Here is an 18,832-nt window from a genome sequence, read left to right as displayed (position 1 = left end):
CAAAATTAAAAATCACACAACACCAAGTTATAGTCCAACAGGTTTATTTGGAAGCTCTAGCTGTCTGAGCAGTATGACTTAGTAGTAATCTCCTGCTGCCTTACCCCAGTAATTCTGCATATTGAATGATGATATAAACATCACTCTCGAATGCCTCAATTGAACCTGCCTCCTCAACATTCCCAGGCAATGCATTACAGACCCTAAAATCTCATTGGGTGAAAAAACCTTTTTCTTAACTTGCAATTGCTTCTTTTACAAAAGACTTTAAAACTGTGCCAACTGATTTTTGATCCATTTATGAGCAGGAAGAGTTTCTCCCTATCTGCCCTCTCCAGACCTCTCATGAATTTGAAACCTTCTGTCAAATCTGCTCTTAGCCTTTGCTTCTCCAAGGAAAACAGTCTCAACATCTCCAATCTTTCTTCATAGCTGAAGTGCTGTATCCTGAACTTTGTCTGCACTCTCTCTGGTTCACTCAATTCCATCCTATAGTGTGGTATCCAGAACTATACACAACACTCCAGCAGAGACCCAATCAATGTCTTACATAAGTTCATTATAACCTCCCCATTCTTGTATTCCTTGCAACTCTGTCCAACCTTTCCCCATTCATTCCAGGTATTAGTCCAGTAAACTTGCTCTGAACAGGGAAGTTCAGAGACAACTGCGGATCTGAATGCACATGTGGGCCAGGCCAGATAAAGACAGCAGATTTCCTTCTTGTGAGGGCATTAGTGAATTGGATGGGTTTAATTTTCTGTTGAATTCCAATTTCAACACAGTGGGATTTGAACCAATATCTCCAGAATATTAGAACCTGGGGTTCTGGATTACTTGTCCAGTGACATGACCACTACTCCACCGCTCCTGCTTTATTAACAGCTCTGCCATCTTTAATGACTTATGCACATATACAGTCAGATCCTTTTTCCCCTCTAACTGCCCTAAGGCAATGTGGACCTCCAAGGGTCAAACATAAGGACCTTCTCAACAGTTGTGTGGCTACAAGAGGGAAGATTTCCCAGCTTTCTCTGGTCCACAACACCCTTTAGAATAGTACCTTTTATTTCATATTGTCTTTGCAACAAAATGTATCACTTCACACTTGGCTGCATGGAACTTCATCTGCTACCTATCCGCCCATTCCACCAATGAGCCAGTCCTCCTGAAAATCTTTAATGTCCTCCACACTGTTTACAATCCTCCCAATGTTTGAATCCATGTGATATAAGAATTGAGATGTGGGATCCTGCGGAACACTGGGATAGCGAGGTGAAATTCAGTGTATTATCAGAACTGGGATGTGGGCTATCAAGCTTGGAATGAGATTTTACAGGATATTACGTGATAATGATCAATTAGGAGGTGTGTGGTTTTTGGTTGGTAAAGTAGAGACGGTCTATACTCTATGTAAATAATTGTAACACTTGTACATGTTTGGAGCATTGTCTTCTTGTCAGTCAGAAATGGACAGTGTTGGAAATGTACAAATCTGAGTATTTCTTAAGGCTCCTGATCCTGACTACCACAGAATAATTTAACAAGACAAGCCTCAGGCATAAACTTAGATCTGAACATTGCAAGAACAAGGCTACATTCAGAAATCCTTAATCCTTACCTGAAAGCCATGATTATAACAAGAGCTATGATGGTGCCTTGGAGGAACCTCTGGCTGAGGCAACCATGATCTGCTGCATTGGATTGAGCCTGGGAATGGAGACACACAAGGGTTATCTTTGGAAGATTTCAATGTTATGTTATAGACAAACCCCAACTACAATTACAGGCAATTTGAAAAGTCTGGTGCAAGTTCTGACTGTGCTGGTCAAGCACAAGATATTTCAGCACCTAGAAACATTATTCTAAATATCATTAGCATTTACAATACCTTGAAAAAGTCTTAATTTTGCTCTCTCAGACACCAGACACACTTCAGTACCTCACCCAAATCTCCATGCTTCATGCCTAAGCATCTGCATTGAGAATCAACAGATTATTTTATGATCACTGTTTTCAATTATTAAATTCATGTGTTGTTTGGTGGTGAGGGGTGGATACAGCAAAACAGATGATTAACTCCTGGCAATTCTTTCACAGTGCCAGGACCCTGAGGCTGTCTTTTCATTGAATTATTGGAGTCATCTATTGCAGCAGATACCAGGCAGACATCAAGCAGCTAGGATCATGCTGTCCGATATAGTCACACACTCACTCAGCAAAAGTGAGGTGGGGTTGGTGGAGGTGGAGGGAAAAGGAATCAATCATTATTGGAGGAACATGTTGCTGATTCCATTTAAAACACTAGAAATTCTGTTCATATCCACAATTCATTGTTGTTCTAGTTTATTTGAGTCTAATTTTCATTTGTAATAAGATTCATTTAGCCTCAGGACAGATTTTTAATAAGAAATAATTTGTAGAGCGGGTATTTGGTATATCTATATGGTATATTTAATATATATTTGGTATATTTGGTATTCATAGTATGTATACACATGATATACATAGATAAAGAGGTATGGAAAAAAGTGATAAGGCAGAGATACAGAGAGAGAACTGGCTAGGAAAACAGTATACCTTTTAAAATGTAATTTTCAAGATAGGCATCACTGACAAAACCAGCAATTATTACCCATCTGTTATCCTGCTTGATTCAATTAAGTGGATTATGTGGTGTGTGACTAGCCTGGAAAGATTTTCTTCCTCAAACAAAATCAGCAAAGCAATTGGATAATTAATGACAATCTGATGGTTTTCATTTGACTTTGAATTTCCAATTTTTAAAATGACTTTAAATTCCCACACCGATAGGGAAGTACGAAAATGTTGAGTGATTGAGGGAGAGTTGAAGTCAAACAGACAGAAAAAAATAACTTCTTACCTTATTGCCAACTTTCGGATGTCTTTTCTTATGTGGCCCACTTCCTGCTCGACTCAAATGACTGCCAGTTTGGCTGAAAACAAACAGAAGTGGTTGCTCAATCCAGCCACAGAGGTGTATTCTTTAGCAATGAACACTCTGGGGTCGATAGTCTAATAACTGAAACTGAATGTGCCAAAGTGCCAGCCAGCACTGTGCTCTCTATAGTTGTTGGAGGCCTTTTCTATGTACCTAACTGCAGTCAGATGGATAGAAGGCAATGTCTGTTGACACTCATGACATACAAGGGCACTATTTCAGACCTGCCATGTCATCGCATAAATGTTATGGATGGCATCATACGCAAAGGCTGTGCCACGCAGAGAAAAGGTGTGATTTTGATACAGAGTTCAGTGACAGCGGTGTGAGGATGCAGCACAGGAAGAGTGAGGATATCGGATCATGGTTGGCGGGATGGGGGCGGGGGGGGGGGGGGGGGGGCCTTGGTGTGTGGGGAGGTTCCCAACTCCCCTGCCCAAACTCACCCATGCCTGCTCCCACTCTCCTGTCCTCTCTGTACCTCCCTGCTACCGTTTCCTCACCAATCTCCTCTCCCATCCCTCCATCTCTCCATCCCCTGAATCTATTTAAATGTGCATGATCAAATGGAAGTGCCACATGGCGTGGATGTACAGGTGTAGGGAGACGCAGCCTTCATTGACAGGGCCTAGCTGCTGTTTATGTTACTGATATCAAAGATCCAATCTACAACATCCACATCATGTACATCCACATCAGGATACAACAGAGACGTGTTCTGTTGTACAATCGGGATTGTATTGATACCCACAAAAACAAAAGAAAAGTCAAGGGTACTCTACACTGGAGAGGAACAAACATGTTAAAAACTGAATTTGCTTGTACCAAATATCTGTCTAGGTTATTTCAACAGAAGAACTTAAATGTTCCCTTTAAAACAATGGAGAACAAAATACTAGGCATGTGAAATAACCGTTCATATAACACAATTATTCTTACACTAGTGTATTTCTCTCATATGAGGCTGGCTGAAGCACACCATAAGACTACAAGAAGTAGGAACAGGAGTAGATTATTCAGCCCCTTGAGCCTACTCCACCATTCAATAGGATCGTGGATGACCTAACATTCCTCACGTCCACTCTTCTGCCCTTTCTCAGATAAGACCATGATCCCAGACACCACACCATATACTATGTTATTTTACAGAGGTTTTAGATTTTAGATTTTAGATTTTTAGATTTCCTTGAGGCAGATTCTGGTTAGTATGCCTGCCTCTTGAATCGCTGTTTCACTTTCAAACTGCCCAGCCTTCAGGACAACATGGACCACAACACCGTACAACCCTGTCATGGTAACCACTGCAAGACTTGACAGAGTGTCGATATGAATACCACCATTACACGTGGGGACACCACCCACGATGTACACGGCAGGTACTCATGTGACTCGGCCAATGTCATCTACCTTATATGCTGCAGGCAAGGATGCCCCCAGAAATGGCACATTGGCGAGACCAAGCAGTTGCTATGACAACGGATGGATGGACATCGTGCAACAATCACCAGACAGAGATGTTCCCTCCCAGATAGGGAACACTTCAGCTGTCAGGGACATTCCGCCTCGGACCCTCAGGTGGCCATCTTCCAAGCTGGACTTCAGGATATGCAACAATGCAGAGTGGCCGAGCAGAGGCTGATCGCCAAGCTTAATACCCATGGGGATGGCCTCAACCGGGACCTTGGGTTCATGTCACACTACAGGTGACCCCACTACACTCTATACACACACACTCCCTTACATATGCACACACTCATGGAGACCCTCTCTCATACACATATACATACACACCCCACAATCACACCTACACACACACCCACTCACAGGCACATGGACACATGCAAACACACACTCTCTCACGTGCACTCACATGCACACACTCACACTCTTTCTCTTTCTCATGCATGCACACACACATATACGTCTATGGGGTGAATTTGCATTTGCAGAATTGTATTTGCCCAAAAATCGCATAATCTGCAGGTAGTCAATGCAAGCAGTCAATCCATGTAATATTTTATAAATTTCTACTTTGGAAATAGAACCTGTCTGACTCAAGACTGGAATACAGACAGACCCTAACCTCTGAGCTGAAATGTCATCGTTTTTAATAAAACTTTGTTATCTCGAGAATGTGACTTAAAAGAAGTTCTGGGATTTACATATTAAAGAACCCATTCTAAAAGATGAAAGACTTAACAGAAATCTGTGTTTGTTCAATGTATCATTTCAGTTGTATGACACTGTAATCTTTTCCCCAAAATTTTGTGTCTAATGATCCTGTTCCACAGCTATCTGATGAAGAAGCTGCGCTCTGAAACCGAGTGCTTCCAAATAAACCTGTTGGACTATAACCTGGTGTTGTATTATTTTTACTTTGCCCACCCCAGTCCAACCAGCGCCTCCAAATCAAGGGATTTTTAGATGACACCTTGTCTGCTAACATTCAGTCAAGGGATGATCTAATGTTTGCAAAGGCAATCCAACTAAGCAGTCAGGCTGAGACCAGAAAACAGAATCAAACTATGTTTGAGTTAACATGGAGTACCCCATCTCAAAAGCAGCTGGCTCAGTTGAGATAAAAAGATAGAAAAGGAAAACTGCGAAATAAAAAAAAACTCAGGAACAACAGGAGCACATCCAGCATCAGGCCAAGCTGGTTTAATTAGTATGGCAGGGAAAAAAACACAGGCGTGAAAGCTCTGCTGCCAAGAGGTCAGCTGCCACTTCTGTGGAAAGATGGGCTGCTTGCTGGATGTGTGCTGTTGCAAGAGGTCTGTACAGAAGATTACAATGAGAGAAATGTTATCCATGAGGTTGAGGTGCCTCTCCTTGGAGACAGCTGGGAACCATGCAGAAATCATGAGGAGCACCAATATCCTCAGAGACGGAAACACGATGCACTTTAAGTTAGACACAGCTGCAGCAGCTTTGGTTCTTTATGATGCTTTTGTTTTATCCAAAGTCACTTGTTTTCCAGCAACCAGCAGATAAGCCACAGCATATATTAAACTGATGGTGTCGGTTTCAGTCCAGAGTATATCCAAATAGTTCAAAATATCCTGGTTTTCCCCATATGGTCCTGAAATATCAATATGTATTCCCAATGGTATGGTCGGAGGCAAGGTCTCTCTCTAAGGCTTGGGAGAAATGAAGGCCACCCTCCAATATTAAGGGAAAGAGTTATAGAAACATTAGGCAGAATCTTCTTGGGGTCTGAGCGATGTGGCCGATGGTGAGACGTATGACAGAATCAGGTGGTAAGCAGGTCGACACTGATCGCAAAGTTTGGAGCAACTTGTACCATCTTTTATATCTTTTCACAACTGAGATGGTGAGATTCTCGATAGGCAGATGCCAATAGATGGGGATTATCACCTTTCAAACAGTCCAACTCCCCTTGTTAATATTCATCCTTCCATCACAACAAACAAGCTGGATGTTGGAAAAACCCAACATGGAGACTAGAGGCAGCTCCTGCTGGATTCAGCTCACCACTTGCTCCAAGTGACCTCCATGTTGTACAGTGGCACCAATATCCAAGAGCATCCTTTTGTGGGCACTGGCCGCACACATCCTTGTCCATGGTCACTGGCATCCAATCTAATAATTCTAATGGCACAGCACTGATCCACTTTTAACCTTGGACCAAGCTGTCACAAATTTGTATCATAGTCTTCACTGATGGTCCTAGGGAAAGACAAAATCCCATCCCTGCACAAACCCATCCTGCAGAACCTCTTGCTCCCTGCCTGTAAAACTGGGCATCAACTTTCCCTTTTTTAACCATGTCTGCAGCAAATATCAGGAATGGTACCTGAGCAGCTCCGGACTGATAGTGCTCGTCCGAGCGCACAGTAGACTATTAAAGACGGCCTGGTGCAAGGTATGATATTGAATTTTGATGTCAATATTGGGCAGCAATGTGGCTCAGTGGTTAGCATTGCTGCCTCACAATGTCAGGGACTCGGGTTTGCTTCCACCCTCAGGCACCTGTCTGTGTGGTGTTTGTACATTCTCCTCATGTCTGTGCGGGTTTCCTCCAGGTACTCCGGTTTCCTCCCACAGTCCAAAGATGTGCAGGTTAGGTGGATTGGCCATGCTTATGTTCCCATAGTGTCCAGGGATTTGCAGGCTAGATGGATCAGCCAGGGGAAATAGAGGTCTATAGTAATAAGATAGGGGTATGGGTCTGCTTGGGCTGCTCTTTGGAGGGCCGCTGTGGACCCGATGGGTTCAGTGACCTGCTTCCATACTGTAGGGATTCAACATTTCTACAAATTTGGGATATCCACTGTGTGGCAATTTATTCTGGAAAGCATGTGGTGAAAATTGGACTTAAGGATCGCCATAAGGGTGTGGTAGGGAGTTAATGAGATGTGTTGAGTAAGCTATGGCGAAAGAGTTCCTAGACCTCACAGCAAAAAGCTCTCCAAAGAACTTGATGCCACATGGATGGAGGTGAACAAAGATTCGTGTGTGACTCAGAAGCAGAATTGCTTGCAGTGATTTGCAGTTGTTTGCAGAGCAGCGGAATCAGATGTTGTTAAGATTAGCCCAAAGATTCAGAGCTGAATTGACACAATTGTTCACCAAACTAAAGAAAGCTGAAGGCAGCACACCATGTAACTCCAGGTCCAGAAATAGAGCCAGTGAGTCTGTTTACATGGAGGAAAGTTCTCCATCCACTCCTGCCATGGGAAAACATGGAAATTAATTTGATATTGAAGGTATGAAGTGTTTCACCTGTGACAGAAGCAACAAGCTGGTGTTCAGGAAAGGCAATTACGATGAGTCTTTATTGTTCAAAACCTTCATTACATTATTTGGAAAGTTTATTTCCTTTGGCAACCCTCTCACCCCCACCCACCGGCACCCCACGTATGACAGCAAGCATCCTGTGTCATGTGGACAAAACATGACACGAGAGTGCAAGCCACATTGCAATGTAAATGGGAATCGAGGATTGCACTCAACAACAAGGGTGAATTCTCCCAGCTCACTGTCAAGTTCCTTGAGCATCTCACGTCAGGGTTGATCCACAGAAGGCCAGAGCAAGTAAGGAGCTTCCAGCTTCTCACAACATGATTGACTTGCAGAGTCAAAACTATCGTAAACTAAATCAGAAAATCCTTGGCCAACCTTGTTGTTGCCAATGAGATTATAGGCTACAAAAACACAATTCATGACATTGAGAGGAAATACTACAGAGGTCTTTTGAGAAAATCAAAGCGATGGTGATATTACCTGATACCTTAGCTGACTGTGACCCAGGGCTACTCATTATCATTCCTGCACTTACACCTTTTACATACCAAGGGCTGTATGATTCCAGATACAAGTAGATCAGAAGTGCAGACCACTCCTGCATCCTGTTCACTGACTGCAACTGACTAGAAAAATGCAGGGAGCTCCATGTGATTATGAGATCATTTTCTTGGTCTTAACATCAAGAGAGAGACAAACCACAAACCCTTTCAAATCTCACCAGCAAAACATGCCTCTACGAATGCAACATTTCTGACTGAGGATGATGAGGCAGAGATAGAAAGTGTTCAGGGAAAGCAGCCCTTTTTGAAAATAAAAATCTTTACATTGACAAGCACAACTCCACCAGCAACAGCTCAGCGACTGAATACAGAGATGCACAGAAATCTGACAAAGAATGAGCTGAGGCTGGTGAATGTTGTGTGAAAGGATAGCTAGAATACCACACAATCCCCTTCATAAATAGAACAATGTAAGAAGAGGCCTTTGGCAGGCTTTGCTGAAGCTGATCTATCACAATCCAGGGATAAACTGTATCTGTTTAAAAATAGATTCCATGGTCCTCTCTTCAGACTGGGAAAACCCACAGGATCTGCCAACAAGAAAACAACTGGGTCACCTCCTCCAGGAGTACCCTGGATGCCTGGACCTCACACATTTCATGTTGTCAGTGTTTAAATCACAAAGCGCATAGACCATGATATATGAATAATTATAATACACCAGCATCTGGACTGACTGTCATGGAGCCTGTGAAATCAGAGCAGCAGATTGCATCCAGTAACAGAACTCATTATCTTTGAAGAAAAACAACAATGGGAACATGAAGCCTAGCTGTTAACTTACAGAAGAGTACTCCAGTAGCCCGAAATAATTGGCAGACTTACTTATCAGCTCTGTCTATATTTTTGTCTTGATAATCACATCCCTAAAGATCTTCTCTCCTTCCAATAACTCTTTGGTTCCTACCTTAAAACAATTGACCTGATCTGCTTCAGTCCAACAACGTTTAAAAAGCCAAGTTTTCTGCTGCCTGATCAGTTCTCGCAGAGCTAGCCCACTTTCTCACTCAATCTTCACAGGTTGGGTGGTTTCTTGCATAATCTCTGTCCTTTCTCTCGGTTTCTCAGTTTAAAAACTCTGAGCCTCATTATTGCTTAAATATGCTGATTGCAGCCAGCACTTAAAGTTCCACACTGTTTGTATATTTTGTCACTTCACACACACTTTTTGCTTTGGGGTATAATGAGGAACATAAGAACATAACAACTAGGAGCAGGATTAGGCCATCTTCTGGCCCTTTGAGCTTGCTCCGCCATTCAATAAGATCATGGCTGATCTTTTCAAGGCCTCAGCTCCACTTACCCACCCTCACACCATAACCCTTAATTTCTTCATTATTCAAAAAAAAATCTATCTTAGTTTTAAAAATATTTACTGACGTAGCGTCAACGACTTCACTGGGCAGGGAATTCCATAGATTCACAACCCTCTGGGTGAAGAAGTTCCTTCTCAATTCAGTCCTAAATATGCTCCCCCTAATTTTGAGGCTATGCCCTGTTGTCCTAATTTCACCTGCCAGTGGAAACATCCTTTCAACGTCTATCTTATCTAGTCTCTTCATAATTGTATATGTTTCTATAAGATCTCCCCCTTATTCTTCTAAATTCCAATGAATATAATCCCAATCTACTCAGTCTCTCCTCATAAGCCAACCCCCTCAACTCTAGAATCAACCTAATGAACCTCCTCTGCACCCCCTCTAGTGCCAGTACATCCTTTCTCAAGTAAGGAGACCAAAACTGCATGCAGTACTCCAGGTGTGGCCTCACCTGTACCCTATACAGGTAGAAACATAACCTCACAACTTTTAAACTCAACCCCTTTAGCAACGAAGGACAAAATCCCATTTGCCTTCCTAATTACCTATTGCACCTGCAGACCAACCTTCTATGATTCATGTGATTCATTCAAGGACACCCAGATTCTTCTGCACAGCAACATGCTGCAACTTTTTACCATTCAGGAAATAGTCCTTTTTACTGTTAATCCTTCCAAAATGGATGACTTCACATTCATTAACATTGTATTCCATCTGCCAGACCTTTGCCCACTCACTTCAAGTATCGATATTCCTCTACAAAGTTTCACAGGAAGTGAAGGAAGGATAGACAGGCTGTTGCACCACCTTATATTTGTTCCTTAAATGGTGAATAAGTCCAGTCAGAGTTTCCTGCTCAGAGGCAGGGGCACTATCTACGGAGTCATCTGCTACTCACAATGATGACACTAACTTGTCAGTATGTTACGATAGAGAAAACAGTAACCTGAATAATCTTGTGTTGAGCAGGTAATGTATCTTTCCGTCCCTGACCTCGCAATGTTCTGACTGCATTCCTGTACCTGAGAGTTCCTCCGCTGACTGTGGACTTCATACTATCTAATCGCTTCAGTTTTGCCAGTTTCCGGCTCCATGTCTCCAACTCATTGATTCGTGTCTCGAGGTTATCAGTCAGCTTGCAAAGCTCCTTGACAGCACCCACGTTCTCCATGAAAATCCGTTCCTGCATGGAACAATGTGGATGATCAGAAAAAAGTTAAACCATCAAGTAATACATCATAATGATTAATATGATATTGTAAAGTTAAATTCACGTGAAGAGAAGGATCGCATTTGCTCTTACCAATATATCATTTCTCTGTTTTCTAATTTATTCCTACAATTTGCAATGCTGGACTGTTTATTTCTTTATTTTCTAATTGTTTTTTCTAAGAACTTGGACTGAAGAATCTGTACCTCAGTACCTTTGTACCTAAGATGGTGCCATAACTGGTAAACTTTTCACTGTATTCATCTGGGTACATCTAGAATCACATTTTTACATTAGTGTAAATACTAAAATACTTAATTGATATTCTGTGATTTATGGGTGAAAATAAAATAAAGATGCTTCTTCATGTTTGTAACAGAGTCTGTACGTTTTCTTTCAGCGCTTCACTGCAGCTGTAATTAGCTAAAAGCTGGGTGGCATTGGAAATGGTGCTATCTGAGACCAGAAACAATGCTGGATTCCCACTTATTTTTGACCCTGCCAGCAGGGGGCCACTTTACCTTATTAACCACCAGGAAGTTCTCAATGGTCTCTCCATTGGTACACACCACATCCCCAGTCTCTTTCACAGCCTCGGGTAGAATTTCCTTCACTTCTTGTGCGATAACACCTGATGGAGAAATTAACTCACAAACATTAGGACAGAAGGAAAAAGCAATGCCAAAATTCTGACAGTATTAATATCAATGTCTTCTATGGAAGGGCTGAGTGACATTGGGAATTGTGCTGGTATTTGCTAAACAGTTTCACTCCAGTTACACCCTCACCCAGAATCACAGAATTCTAACTGTAAAGGAGGAGGCCATTCAGCCCATCTTGTCCAAACAGGCTCTCTGACTGTGCAATGCACCTTGTGCCATTCTCCCAGTGTTCGATCCGGTCAGATTCAGGGCTGCTGTGTTCTATCACATAATCTGCTTTCCCTACCTGCCCCAATCATCCCCTGACTTTCCTCCTAGTATGAATACCGTGATCAGGTTCTGGATGCTGAAGTCTTAACTCCACTTTCCTGTTTGCCCCATAACCTTTGATGATCAAAAATGTACGTAACTCAGCCTTGAATATATTCAATGATCCATCCCTTATTGTTGTTTACAGAAGAAAATTCCAGACTAACAACCATCAGAAAAATGTCTCATCTCAGTTGTAAATGGAAGACCCCATAGTTTTTAATCTGTGAGCCCTATATCTAGATTTCTTCATGACAGAAAACATCTTCTCAGCATCTGCTCAAGCAAGCCCCCTCATTCCAGTATGTTTCAAATAAGAGCTTCTCTCCACCTTCTAAATTCCAGTATGTACAAGCCCAACCTTCCTCAGAACAATCCTTTCAATCCAGGAATAAGTTGAGTGAACCAGCTCTGCATAACATACTTTCCTATCTTTCCTTTGTGCTATCTGCAAAATTAGCCACCACACATTTGGCATCCTTCATTCAAAGTCACTGTAAATAACTGAAGCACAGCACTGATCTGAAGACTGAAGTAAAGACACGGGTAGCTCAAGCAACTATGATGGTTAACCCACCAAGAAGGTGCAAATTTCTTTTTGATTTTCACATAAAAAGGTAGTGGTTTGGAGAGTGCCAATGATACATCAGTTTATAAAGAAGGATAAACCGAAGCTGAAAGTGCTTTACGGCCAACGAAGAATTTTTCGAGCCTTGTCACTGTTAGAACATAGAAAAGTACAGTACAGAACAGGCCCTTTGGCCCACGATGTTGTGCCGAGATTTAATCCTAATGTAAAATATAGCAACTTAACCTACGCACCCCTCAACTCACTGCTATCCATGTGCATGAGCAGCAGTCGCTTAAATGTCCCCAATGACTTTGCTTCCCCCACCATAGCAGGCAATGCATTCCATGCATTCACAACTCTCTGCGTAAAGAACCTACCTCTGACATCTCCTTTCTACCTTCCTTCTAATATCTTCAAACTATGACTTCCCGTACCAGTCAATCCTGCCCTGGGGAAAAGTCTCTGGCTATTGACTCTGTCATTATTTTGTACACCTCAGTCAGGTCTCCTCTCTTCCTCTTTCTCTCCAGAGAGAAAAGTCTGAGCTTATTCAACCTTTCTTCATAAGGCAAGCCCTCCAGTCCAGGCAGCATCTTGGTAAACCTTCTTTGCATCCTCTCCAAAGCCTCTGTATCTTTCCTATAGTAGGGCGACCAGAACTGGTCACAATATTCCAAGTGTGATCTCACCAGGGACTTGTAGAGCTGCAGCAAAACCTTGCGGCTCTTAAACTTGATCCCCCGTTAATGAAAGCCAAAACACCATATGCTTTCTTAACAATCCTATCCACTTGGGTGGCAACTTTGAGGGATCTATGTACTTGCACACCCAGATCCCTCTGTTCCTCCATACTGCCAAAAATCATGTCTTTAATCCTATATTCAGCATTCAAGTTCAACCTTCTAAAATGCATCACTTCACATTTATCCAGATTGAACTCCATCTGCCATTTCTCAACCCAGCTCTACATCCTGTCTATATCGTGCTGTAGCCTGAAGTAGCTCTCTATACTATCGATGATACCTTCAACCTTTGTGTCATCTGCAAATTTACTAACCCACCCCTCAACCTCCTCATCCAAGTCATTTGTAAAAACTACGAAGAGCAGAGACCCAAGAACAGAGCCCTGCGCGACCCCACTCAACACTGACCTCCAAGCAGAATACTTTCCATCTACAGCCACTCTCAGCCTTCTGTCAGCCAGCCAGCCAATTCTGAATCCAGATAGCCAAATCTCCCTGTATCCCATACTTCCTGACTTTATAAATGAGCCTATAGGGGAACCCTATCAAATGCCTTGCTGAAGTCCATACACACCACATCCACTGCTTGAGCATCGTCGACCTGTCTTGACACCTCCTCAAAGAACTCAATAAGATTTGTGAGGTATGACCTGCCCCTCACAAAGCCATGCTGACTGCCTTAAATCACACTATGCTTTGCCAAATAGTCATAAATCCTATCCCTCAGAATTCTTTCCAAAACTTTGCTGACCACAGACATAAGACTGACTGGTCTGTAATTGCCAGGGGATTTCCCTATTTCCCTTCTTGAAAAGAGGAACAACATTCGCATCCTTCCAATCCTCCGGTACGACTCCTGTGGAGAGTGAGGAGGTAAATATCCTGGCCAGCGGCTTAGCAACCACCTTTCTCGCTTCCTGGAGCAGCCTGGGATAAATCTGGTCTGGCCCTGGGGACTTATCAATCTTAATGTTTTCCAAAATTTCTAGCACATCAACTTCATCAATCTCAAACCGGTCAAGACTGTACCCAGCTCCTCTAAGTTTTCACTTACAATAAGTTTCCTTTCCTTAGTGAAAACCAAAGCAAAAAACTCATTTAGGGCTTCCCCTATCTGCTCGGACTCCACACACAAGTTCCCTCCGCTATCCCTGATTGGCCCTACCGTCTCCCGGATCATTCTAGAATTCCTCATGTATGATTAAAATGCCTTTGGGTTCTCCCAAATCCTTCTTGCCAAACCTTTTTCATGACCCCTCCTGGCTCTCCTTAGTCCATTTCTAAGCTCCTTTCTAGCAAGCCTGTAATCCTCTAAAGCTGTGCTAGATCCTTGCTTCCTCTACCTTACGTAGTTAAAAATCACACAACACCAGGTTATAGTGTTGTGTGATTTTTAACTTTGTACAGTCCAACACCGGCATCTCCAAATCATACCTTACGTAAGCTGCCTTCTTCCTTTTGACGAGAATTTCCTCTGTTCTCGTTATCCAAGATTCCTTAATCTTACCCCTTCTTACCTGCCTCAACAAATTTGTGCAACACTCACAACAACTGCTCCATAAATAGTCTCCACATGTCTGCTGTGCCCTTTTTGTGGAACAATTGCTCCTAGTCTGTTCTTCCCAACTCCTGTCTGATAGTGTCATAATTTCCTTTTCCCCAATTAAATGTCTTCCCTCGGTAACTGCTACTTTCACTCTCCAAGGCTATGCTAAATGTGAGGCAGTTGTGATCACTTTCACCAAAGTGCTCTCCCATCGTGAGATCTGACGCCTATCCTAGCTCGTTGCCGAGCACAAAATCCAAAATGGCCTCTCCCCTCGTCAGGATGTCTACATACTGAGTAAAGAAACCCTCCTGAACACACCTGACAAAAACGGCTCCATCCAAACCATCTGCACTTAGGAGGTTCCAGTTGACATTGGGAAAGTTGAAATCACCCATAACAACAACCCTGCTACTTTTGCATTTTTCCAGAATCTGCCCGCCTATGAGATCTTCAATCTCTCTACTGCTATTAAGTGGTCTGTAGAAAATCCCCAATGCGGTGTCTGTTCCCTTGCTGTTCCTAACTTCTACCCATACTGACCCAGTATGTTGTAAGAACAATTTCCATGGAGCAAACAGCAATGTATAGATGATCAGGCCAGTTTCGATGTTAGTCGAGGTTTAACTAATTTTACTAAACTTACTTTGCGATTTATTCTTTTTCTGTCCTGGGAATTTTCAACACTAAGATACTTCAACAAGATCAGTTCACAAATGCTGAATAACAGCAGAGGGTTTTTTAACTTTCCTCATGAAGTCAGTATGTTGACACAAGGGAGTAGGCCTTGTAGCTTTTCTCTGCACTGCTTCCAGCACTTCCATGTTGCAGTGACCAGAGGTGGATACAGTACAGATAATTCAAACTGAGGTATTAGAGAATCATGAACACTTATGCAATGTATAAAATAATAAAAATGTTTGATGCAAGTCCAGAAATCGGGGAGGGATAGTAATATACTGGTATTAATTAGCATTGAGAGGAGGTATTAGTAACTTTAACAGGCCTGTTAGATCAGATGAAATGTGAGGTGATGCACTTTGCCAGAGGTTGGCTAACGTGGTGCCACTGTTTCAGAAAGGTGGTAAGGACAAGCCAGGGAACTATAGACCAGTGAGCCTGATGTTGGTGGTGGGCAAGTTATTGGAGAGAATTCTGAGGGACTGGATGTACATGCATTTGAAAAGGCAAGGACTGATTAGGGGTAGTCAACATGGATTTGTGTGTAGGGAATCATGTCTCACAAACTTGATTGGGTTTTTTTGAAGAAGTAACAAAGAGGATTGATGAAGGCAGAGCGGTAGACATGATCTGCATGGACTTCAGTAAGGCATTCAACAAGGTTCCCCATGGGAGACTGGCTAGCAAGGTTAGATCTCATGGATAACAGGAAGAACTAGCCATTTGGATACAGAACTAGCGTAAAGGTAGAAGACAGAGGGTGGTGGTGGAGGGTTGTTTTTCAGACTGGAGGCCTGTGACCAGTGGAGTGCCACAAGGATCGGTGCTAGGTCCACTACTTTTCATCATTTATATAAATGATTTGAATGTGAACACAGTAGGTACAGTTAATAAGTTTGCAAATGACACCAAAATTGAAGGTGCAGTGGACAATGAAGAAGGTTACCTCAGATTACATTGGAATCTTGATCAAATGGGCCAATGGGATGAGGAATGTCAGATGGAATTTAGCTTAGATAATTGCAAGGTGCTGCATTTTGGGAAAGCAAATCTTAGCAGGACTTATACACTTAATGGTAAGTTCCTAGGGAGTGTTGCTGAACAAAGAGATCTTGGAGTGCAGGTTCATAGCTCCTTGAAAGTAGAGTCACAGGTAGATAGGATAGTGAAGAAGCATTTGGTATGCTTTCCTTTATTGGTCAGAGTATTGAGTACAGGAGTTGGGAGGTCATGTTGCGGCTGTACAGGACATTGGTTAGGCCACTTTTGGAACATTGCATGCAATTCTGGTCCTCTTCCTATCGGAAGGATGTTGTTAAATTTGAAAGGGTTCAGAAAAGATTTATAAGGATGCTGCCAGGGTTGGAGGATTTGAGCTATAGGGAGAGTTTGAATAGGTTGGGGTTGTTTTCCCTGGAGTGTTGGAGGCTGAGGGGTGACCTTATAGAGGTTTATAAAATCATGAGGGGCATGGATAGAGTTAATAGGCAAAGTCTTTTCCCTGGGGTGGGGAGTCCAGAACTAGAGGTTTGGTGTGAGGAAGGAAAGATTTAAAAGAGATCTAAGGGGCAACCTTTTCATGCAAAGGGTGGAATGAGCTGCCAGAGGAAATGGGGGGGTCAAGGGGTGCAGGCTAGTGCAATTGCAACATTTAAAAGGCATCTGGATGGGTATATGAATAGAAAGGGTTTAGAGGGATATGGGCCATGTGCTGGCAGGTGTGACTAGATTAAGTTGAGACGTCTGGTCGGCATGGACAAGTTGGACTGTAAGTCAAATGAGGACTAGAAATTATCCTGATGCAAACTAATGGAGATTTCTGAACAATGTATTGAGACATGATGTAGTAGGATTCCATTAGAACTTTCTTTCCACAGGTCCTAGTGCCATAAGGTCTGGCATCACCAATGAGGCACTCTAGCCATATAGCTAATGATTGATTATCCTCCACTTTTCCTTTACATTTGCTTAGTTATGGTGACAATCACATGCATGTTCACATAATATTCCTATAGGGGTGATTAGCAGTGGAAACCTTAACTACTTATCCCTTTGTCACTGAAGCAATGGATACTCCGTTTGAGATCAGCTAACTCAGAACAGACTAAGGAATTAACCTCAAACCTGCTCAGTTTGTAAAGCTCAGAAGATTCTGCTTTTATCCTCAAAGGTTCCCCACCATTTCCTAGACTGAATGATATGCTCCCTATTGTCAGTCAGTAACTCGTGACTAAGACAGAAGTTCTGGGGTCATTTGACTGCCTAGTTCAATATGTTAAGCCAAGAACTGTAATTTCATGAGGAATCGTGGAATGCATAATGCATTACTGCTCTCCCACTTCCCAATCTGGTGGTGCTTACCTGTCTCAGGCGCATTCTCAATGCCAGCTGTGGCAGCAAACTCAGGTTTGTATTGGTACTGGACCAGCCGCATCTGGGTTATCCTCCTCAGCTGCTCTGTGGTGTCTACCTGTATTGGCAGAAAATCACCATTGGAACCAAAACCAAGTATATTCCATGAAATTCTCAAAATTCAGTTTGTGTCTCTCTCTGCATCTGACAACATTTGAGAACTAATTAATTGGAGACCTGATGGTGCAAAGGGATAGCCTTGTGCATCTGGAAACTGGATCAAACAGTATAAAAGAACACCAAAACTGCTGTAAATGCATCGAAGGTCCATCAGCAATGTTCCCTCTTAGCAGTATGGCTGTAGAGCAACCTGGAACATACTATGCAGTACAATAACAAGATGCGAACATAAGCAGCATGTTGGAACCTTGAATTTATTGCACAATGCAATAAACTAGTTGGGACAATTACAAAATATAGACAGCACATTATTCACTGGTGTCCATAAAAAAGACACACTAATAGTTCAAGTATAACCTTCCATGTGGGCTAGACTGCTCTTCCCCTTACAATTCTCCATGCAATTTGTTTTCAATGCATTCTGGGAGTGTGGGTGCCACTATCCAGCTTGGCATTTTATTGCCCATCCATTGTCAACATTGAGAAGATAATGGGCCTTCTTTTTGAACCATTATAATCTGTATAATGATGGTAATTCCACAGAGCTTTCAGGTGGGAAGCTGCAGGACTTTGCTCAAGCAACAAAGATGGAACATAGCAACATGAGAAATGAGCATGAATAGGTCATACAAACCTTGGAGTCTGCTCTGCTAGTTGGTAAGATTCTGACTGAGGTGTTACATTACCTCCACTTTAACACCTTGATTACATTTCACTTGATTTCCTTAGGATCCAAAATCTTTTGATCTCAGTCATGAACATACTCCTCAATTTAGCCTGCATAGTTCACTAGGTTAGAATATTCCAAAAATGTGCATTTCTTTGAGTGGAGATTTCTCTTCAGCCTCCCAGCATTTATACTGTCAAGACTTTTGATGATTTTACAGATTTCAATTAGATCACCTCTCACTCTTTCGATCACTCTGGAATATATGCCCTTCGACTACTGATTCTCTCCTCATTGGAC

General features: G+C 42.4%; 1 protein-coding gene across 7 annotated transcripts in view; it reads right to left on the bottom strand.

Moving 5' to 3' along the window:
* The window catches only part of myrf (myelin regulatory factor), a 237,814-nt gene that overhangs the window by 23,495 nt on the left and 195,487 nt on the right, over positions 1-18,832 (bottom strand). For all 7 annotated transcript variants that reach the window (XM_072592149.1, XM_072592145.1, XM_072592142.1 and 4 more), the window contains 5 exons: positions 17,695-17,803; positions 11,343-11,452; positions 10,634-10,794; positions 2,885-2,957; positions 1,622-1,710 (listed from right to left, as the gene is read on the bottom strand). In XM_072592149.1, coding sequence (XP_072448250.1) covers positions 1,622-1,710; positions 2,885-2,957; positions 10,634-10,794; positions 11,343-11,452; positions 17,695-17,803 — 542 coding nt within the window. The remainder of the gene's footprint in view (positions 1-1,621; positions 1,711-2,884; positions 2,958-10,633; positions 10,795-11,342; positions 11,453-17,694; positions 17,804-18,832) is intronic.

The sequence above is a fragment of the Chiloscyllium punctatum genome, chromosome 22, assembly GCF_047496795.1.
Source record: "Chiloscyllium punctatum isolate Juve2018m chromosome 22, sChiPun1.3, whole genome shotgun sequence".
NCBI lineage: Eukaryota > Metazoa > Chordata > Chondrichthyes > Orectolobiformes > Hemiscylliidae > Chiloscyllium > Chiloscyllium punctatum.
The sequence above is the reverse complement of the archived record's forward strand: the minus strand, read 5'-3'. Positions and strand labels throughout refer to the sequence as shown.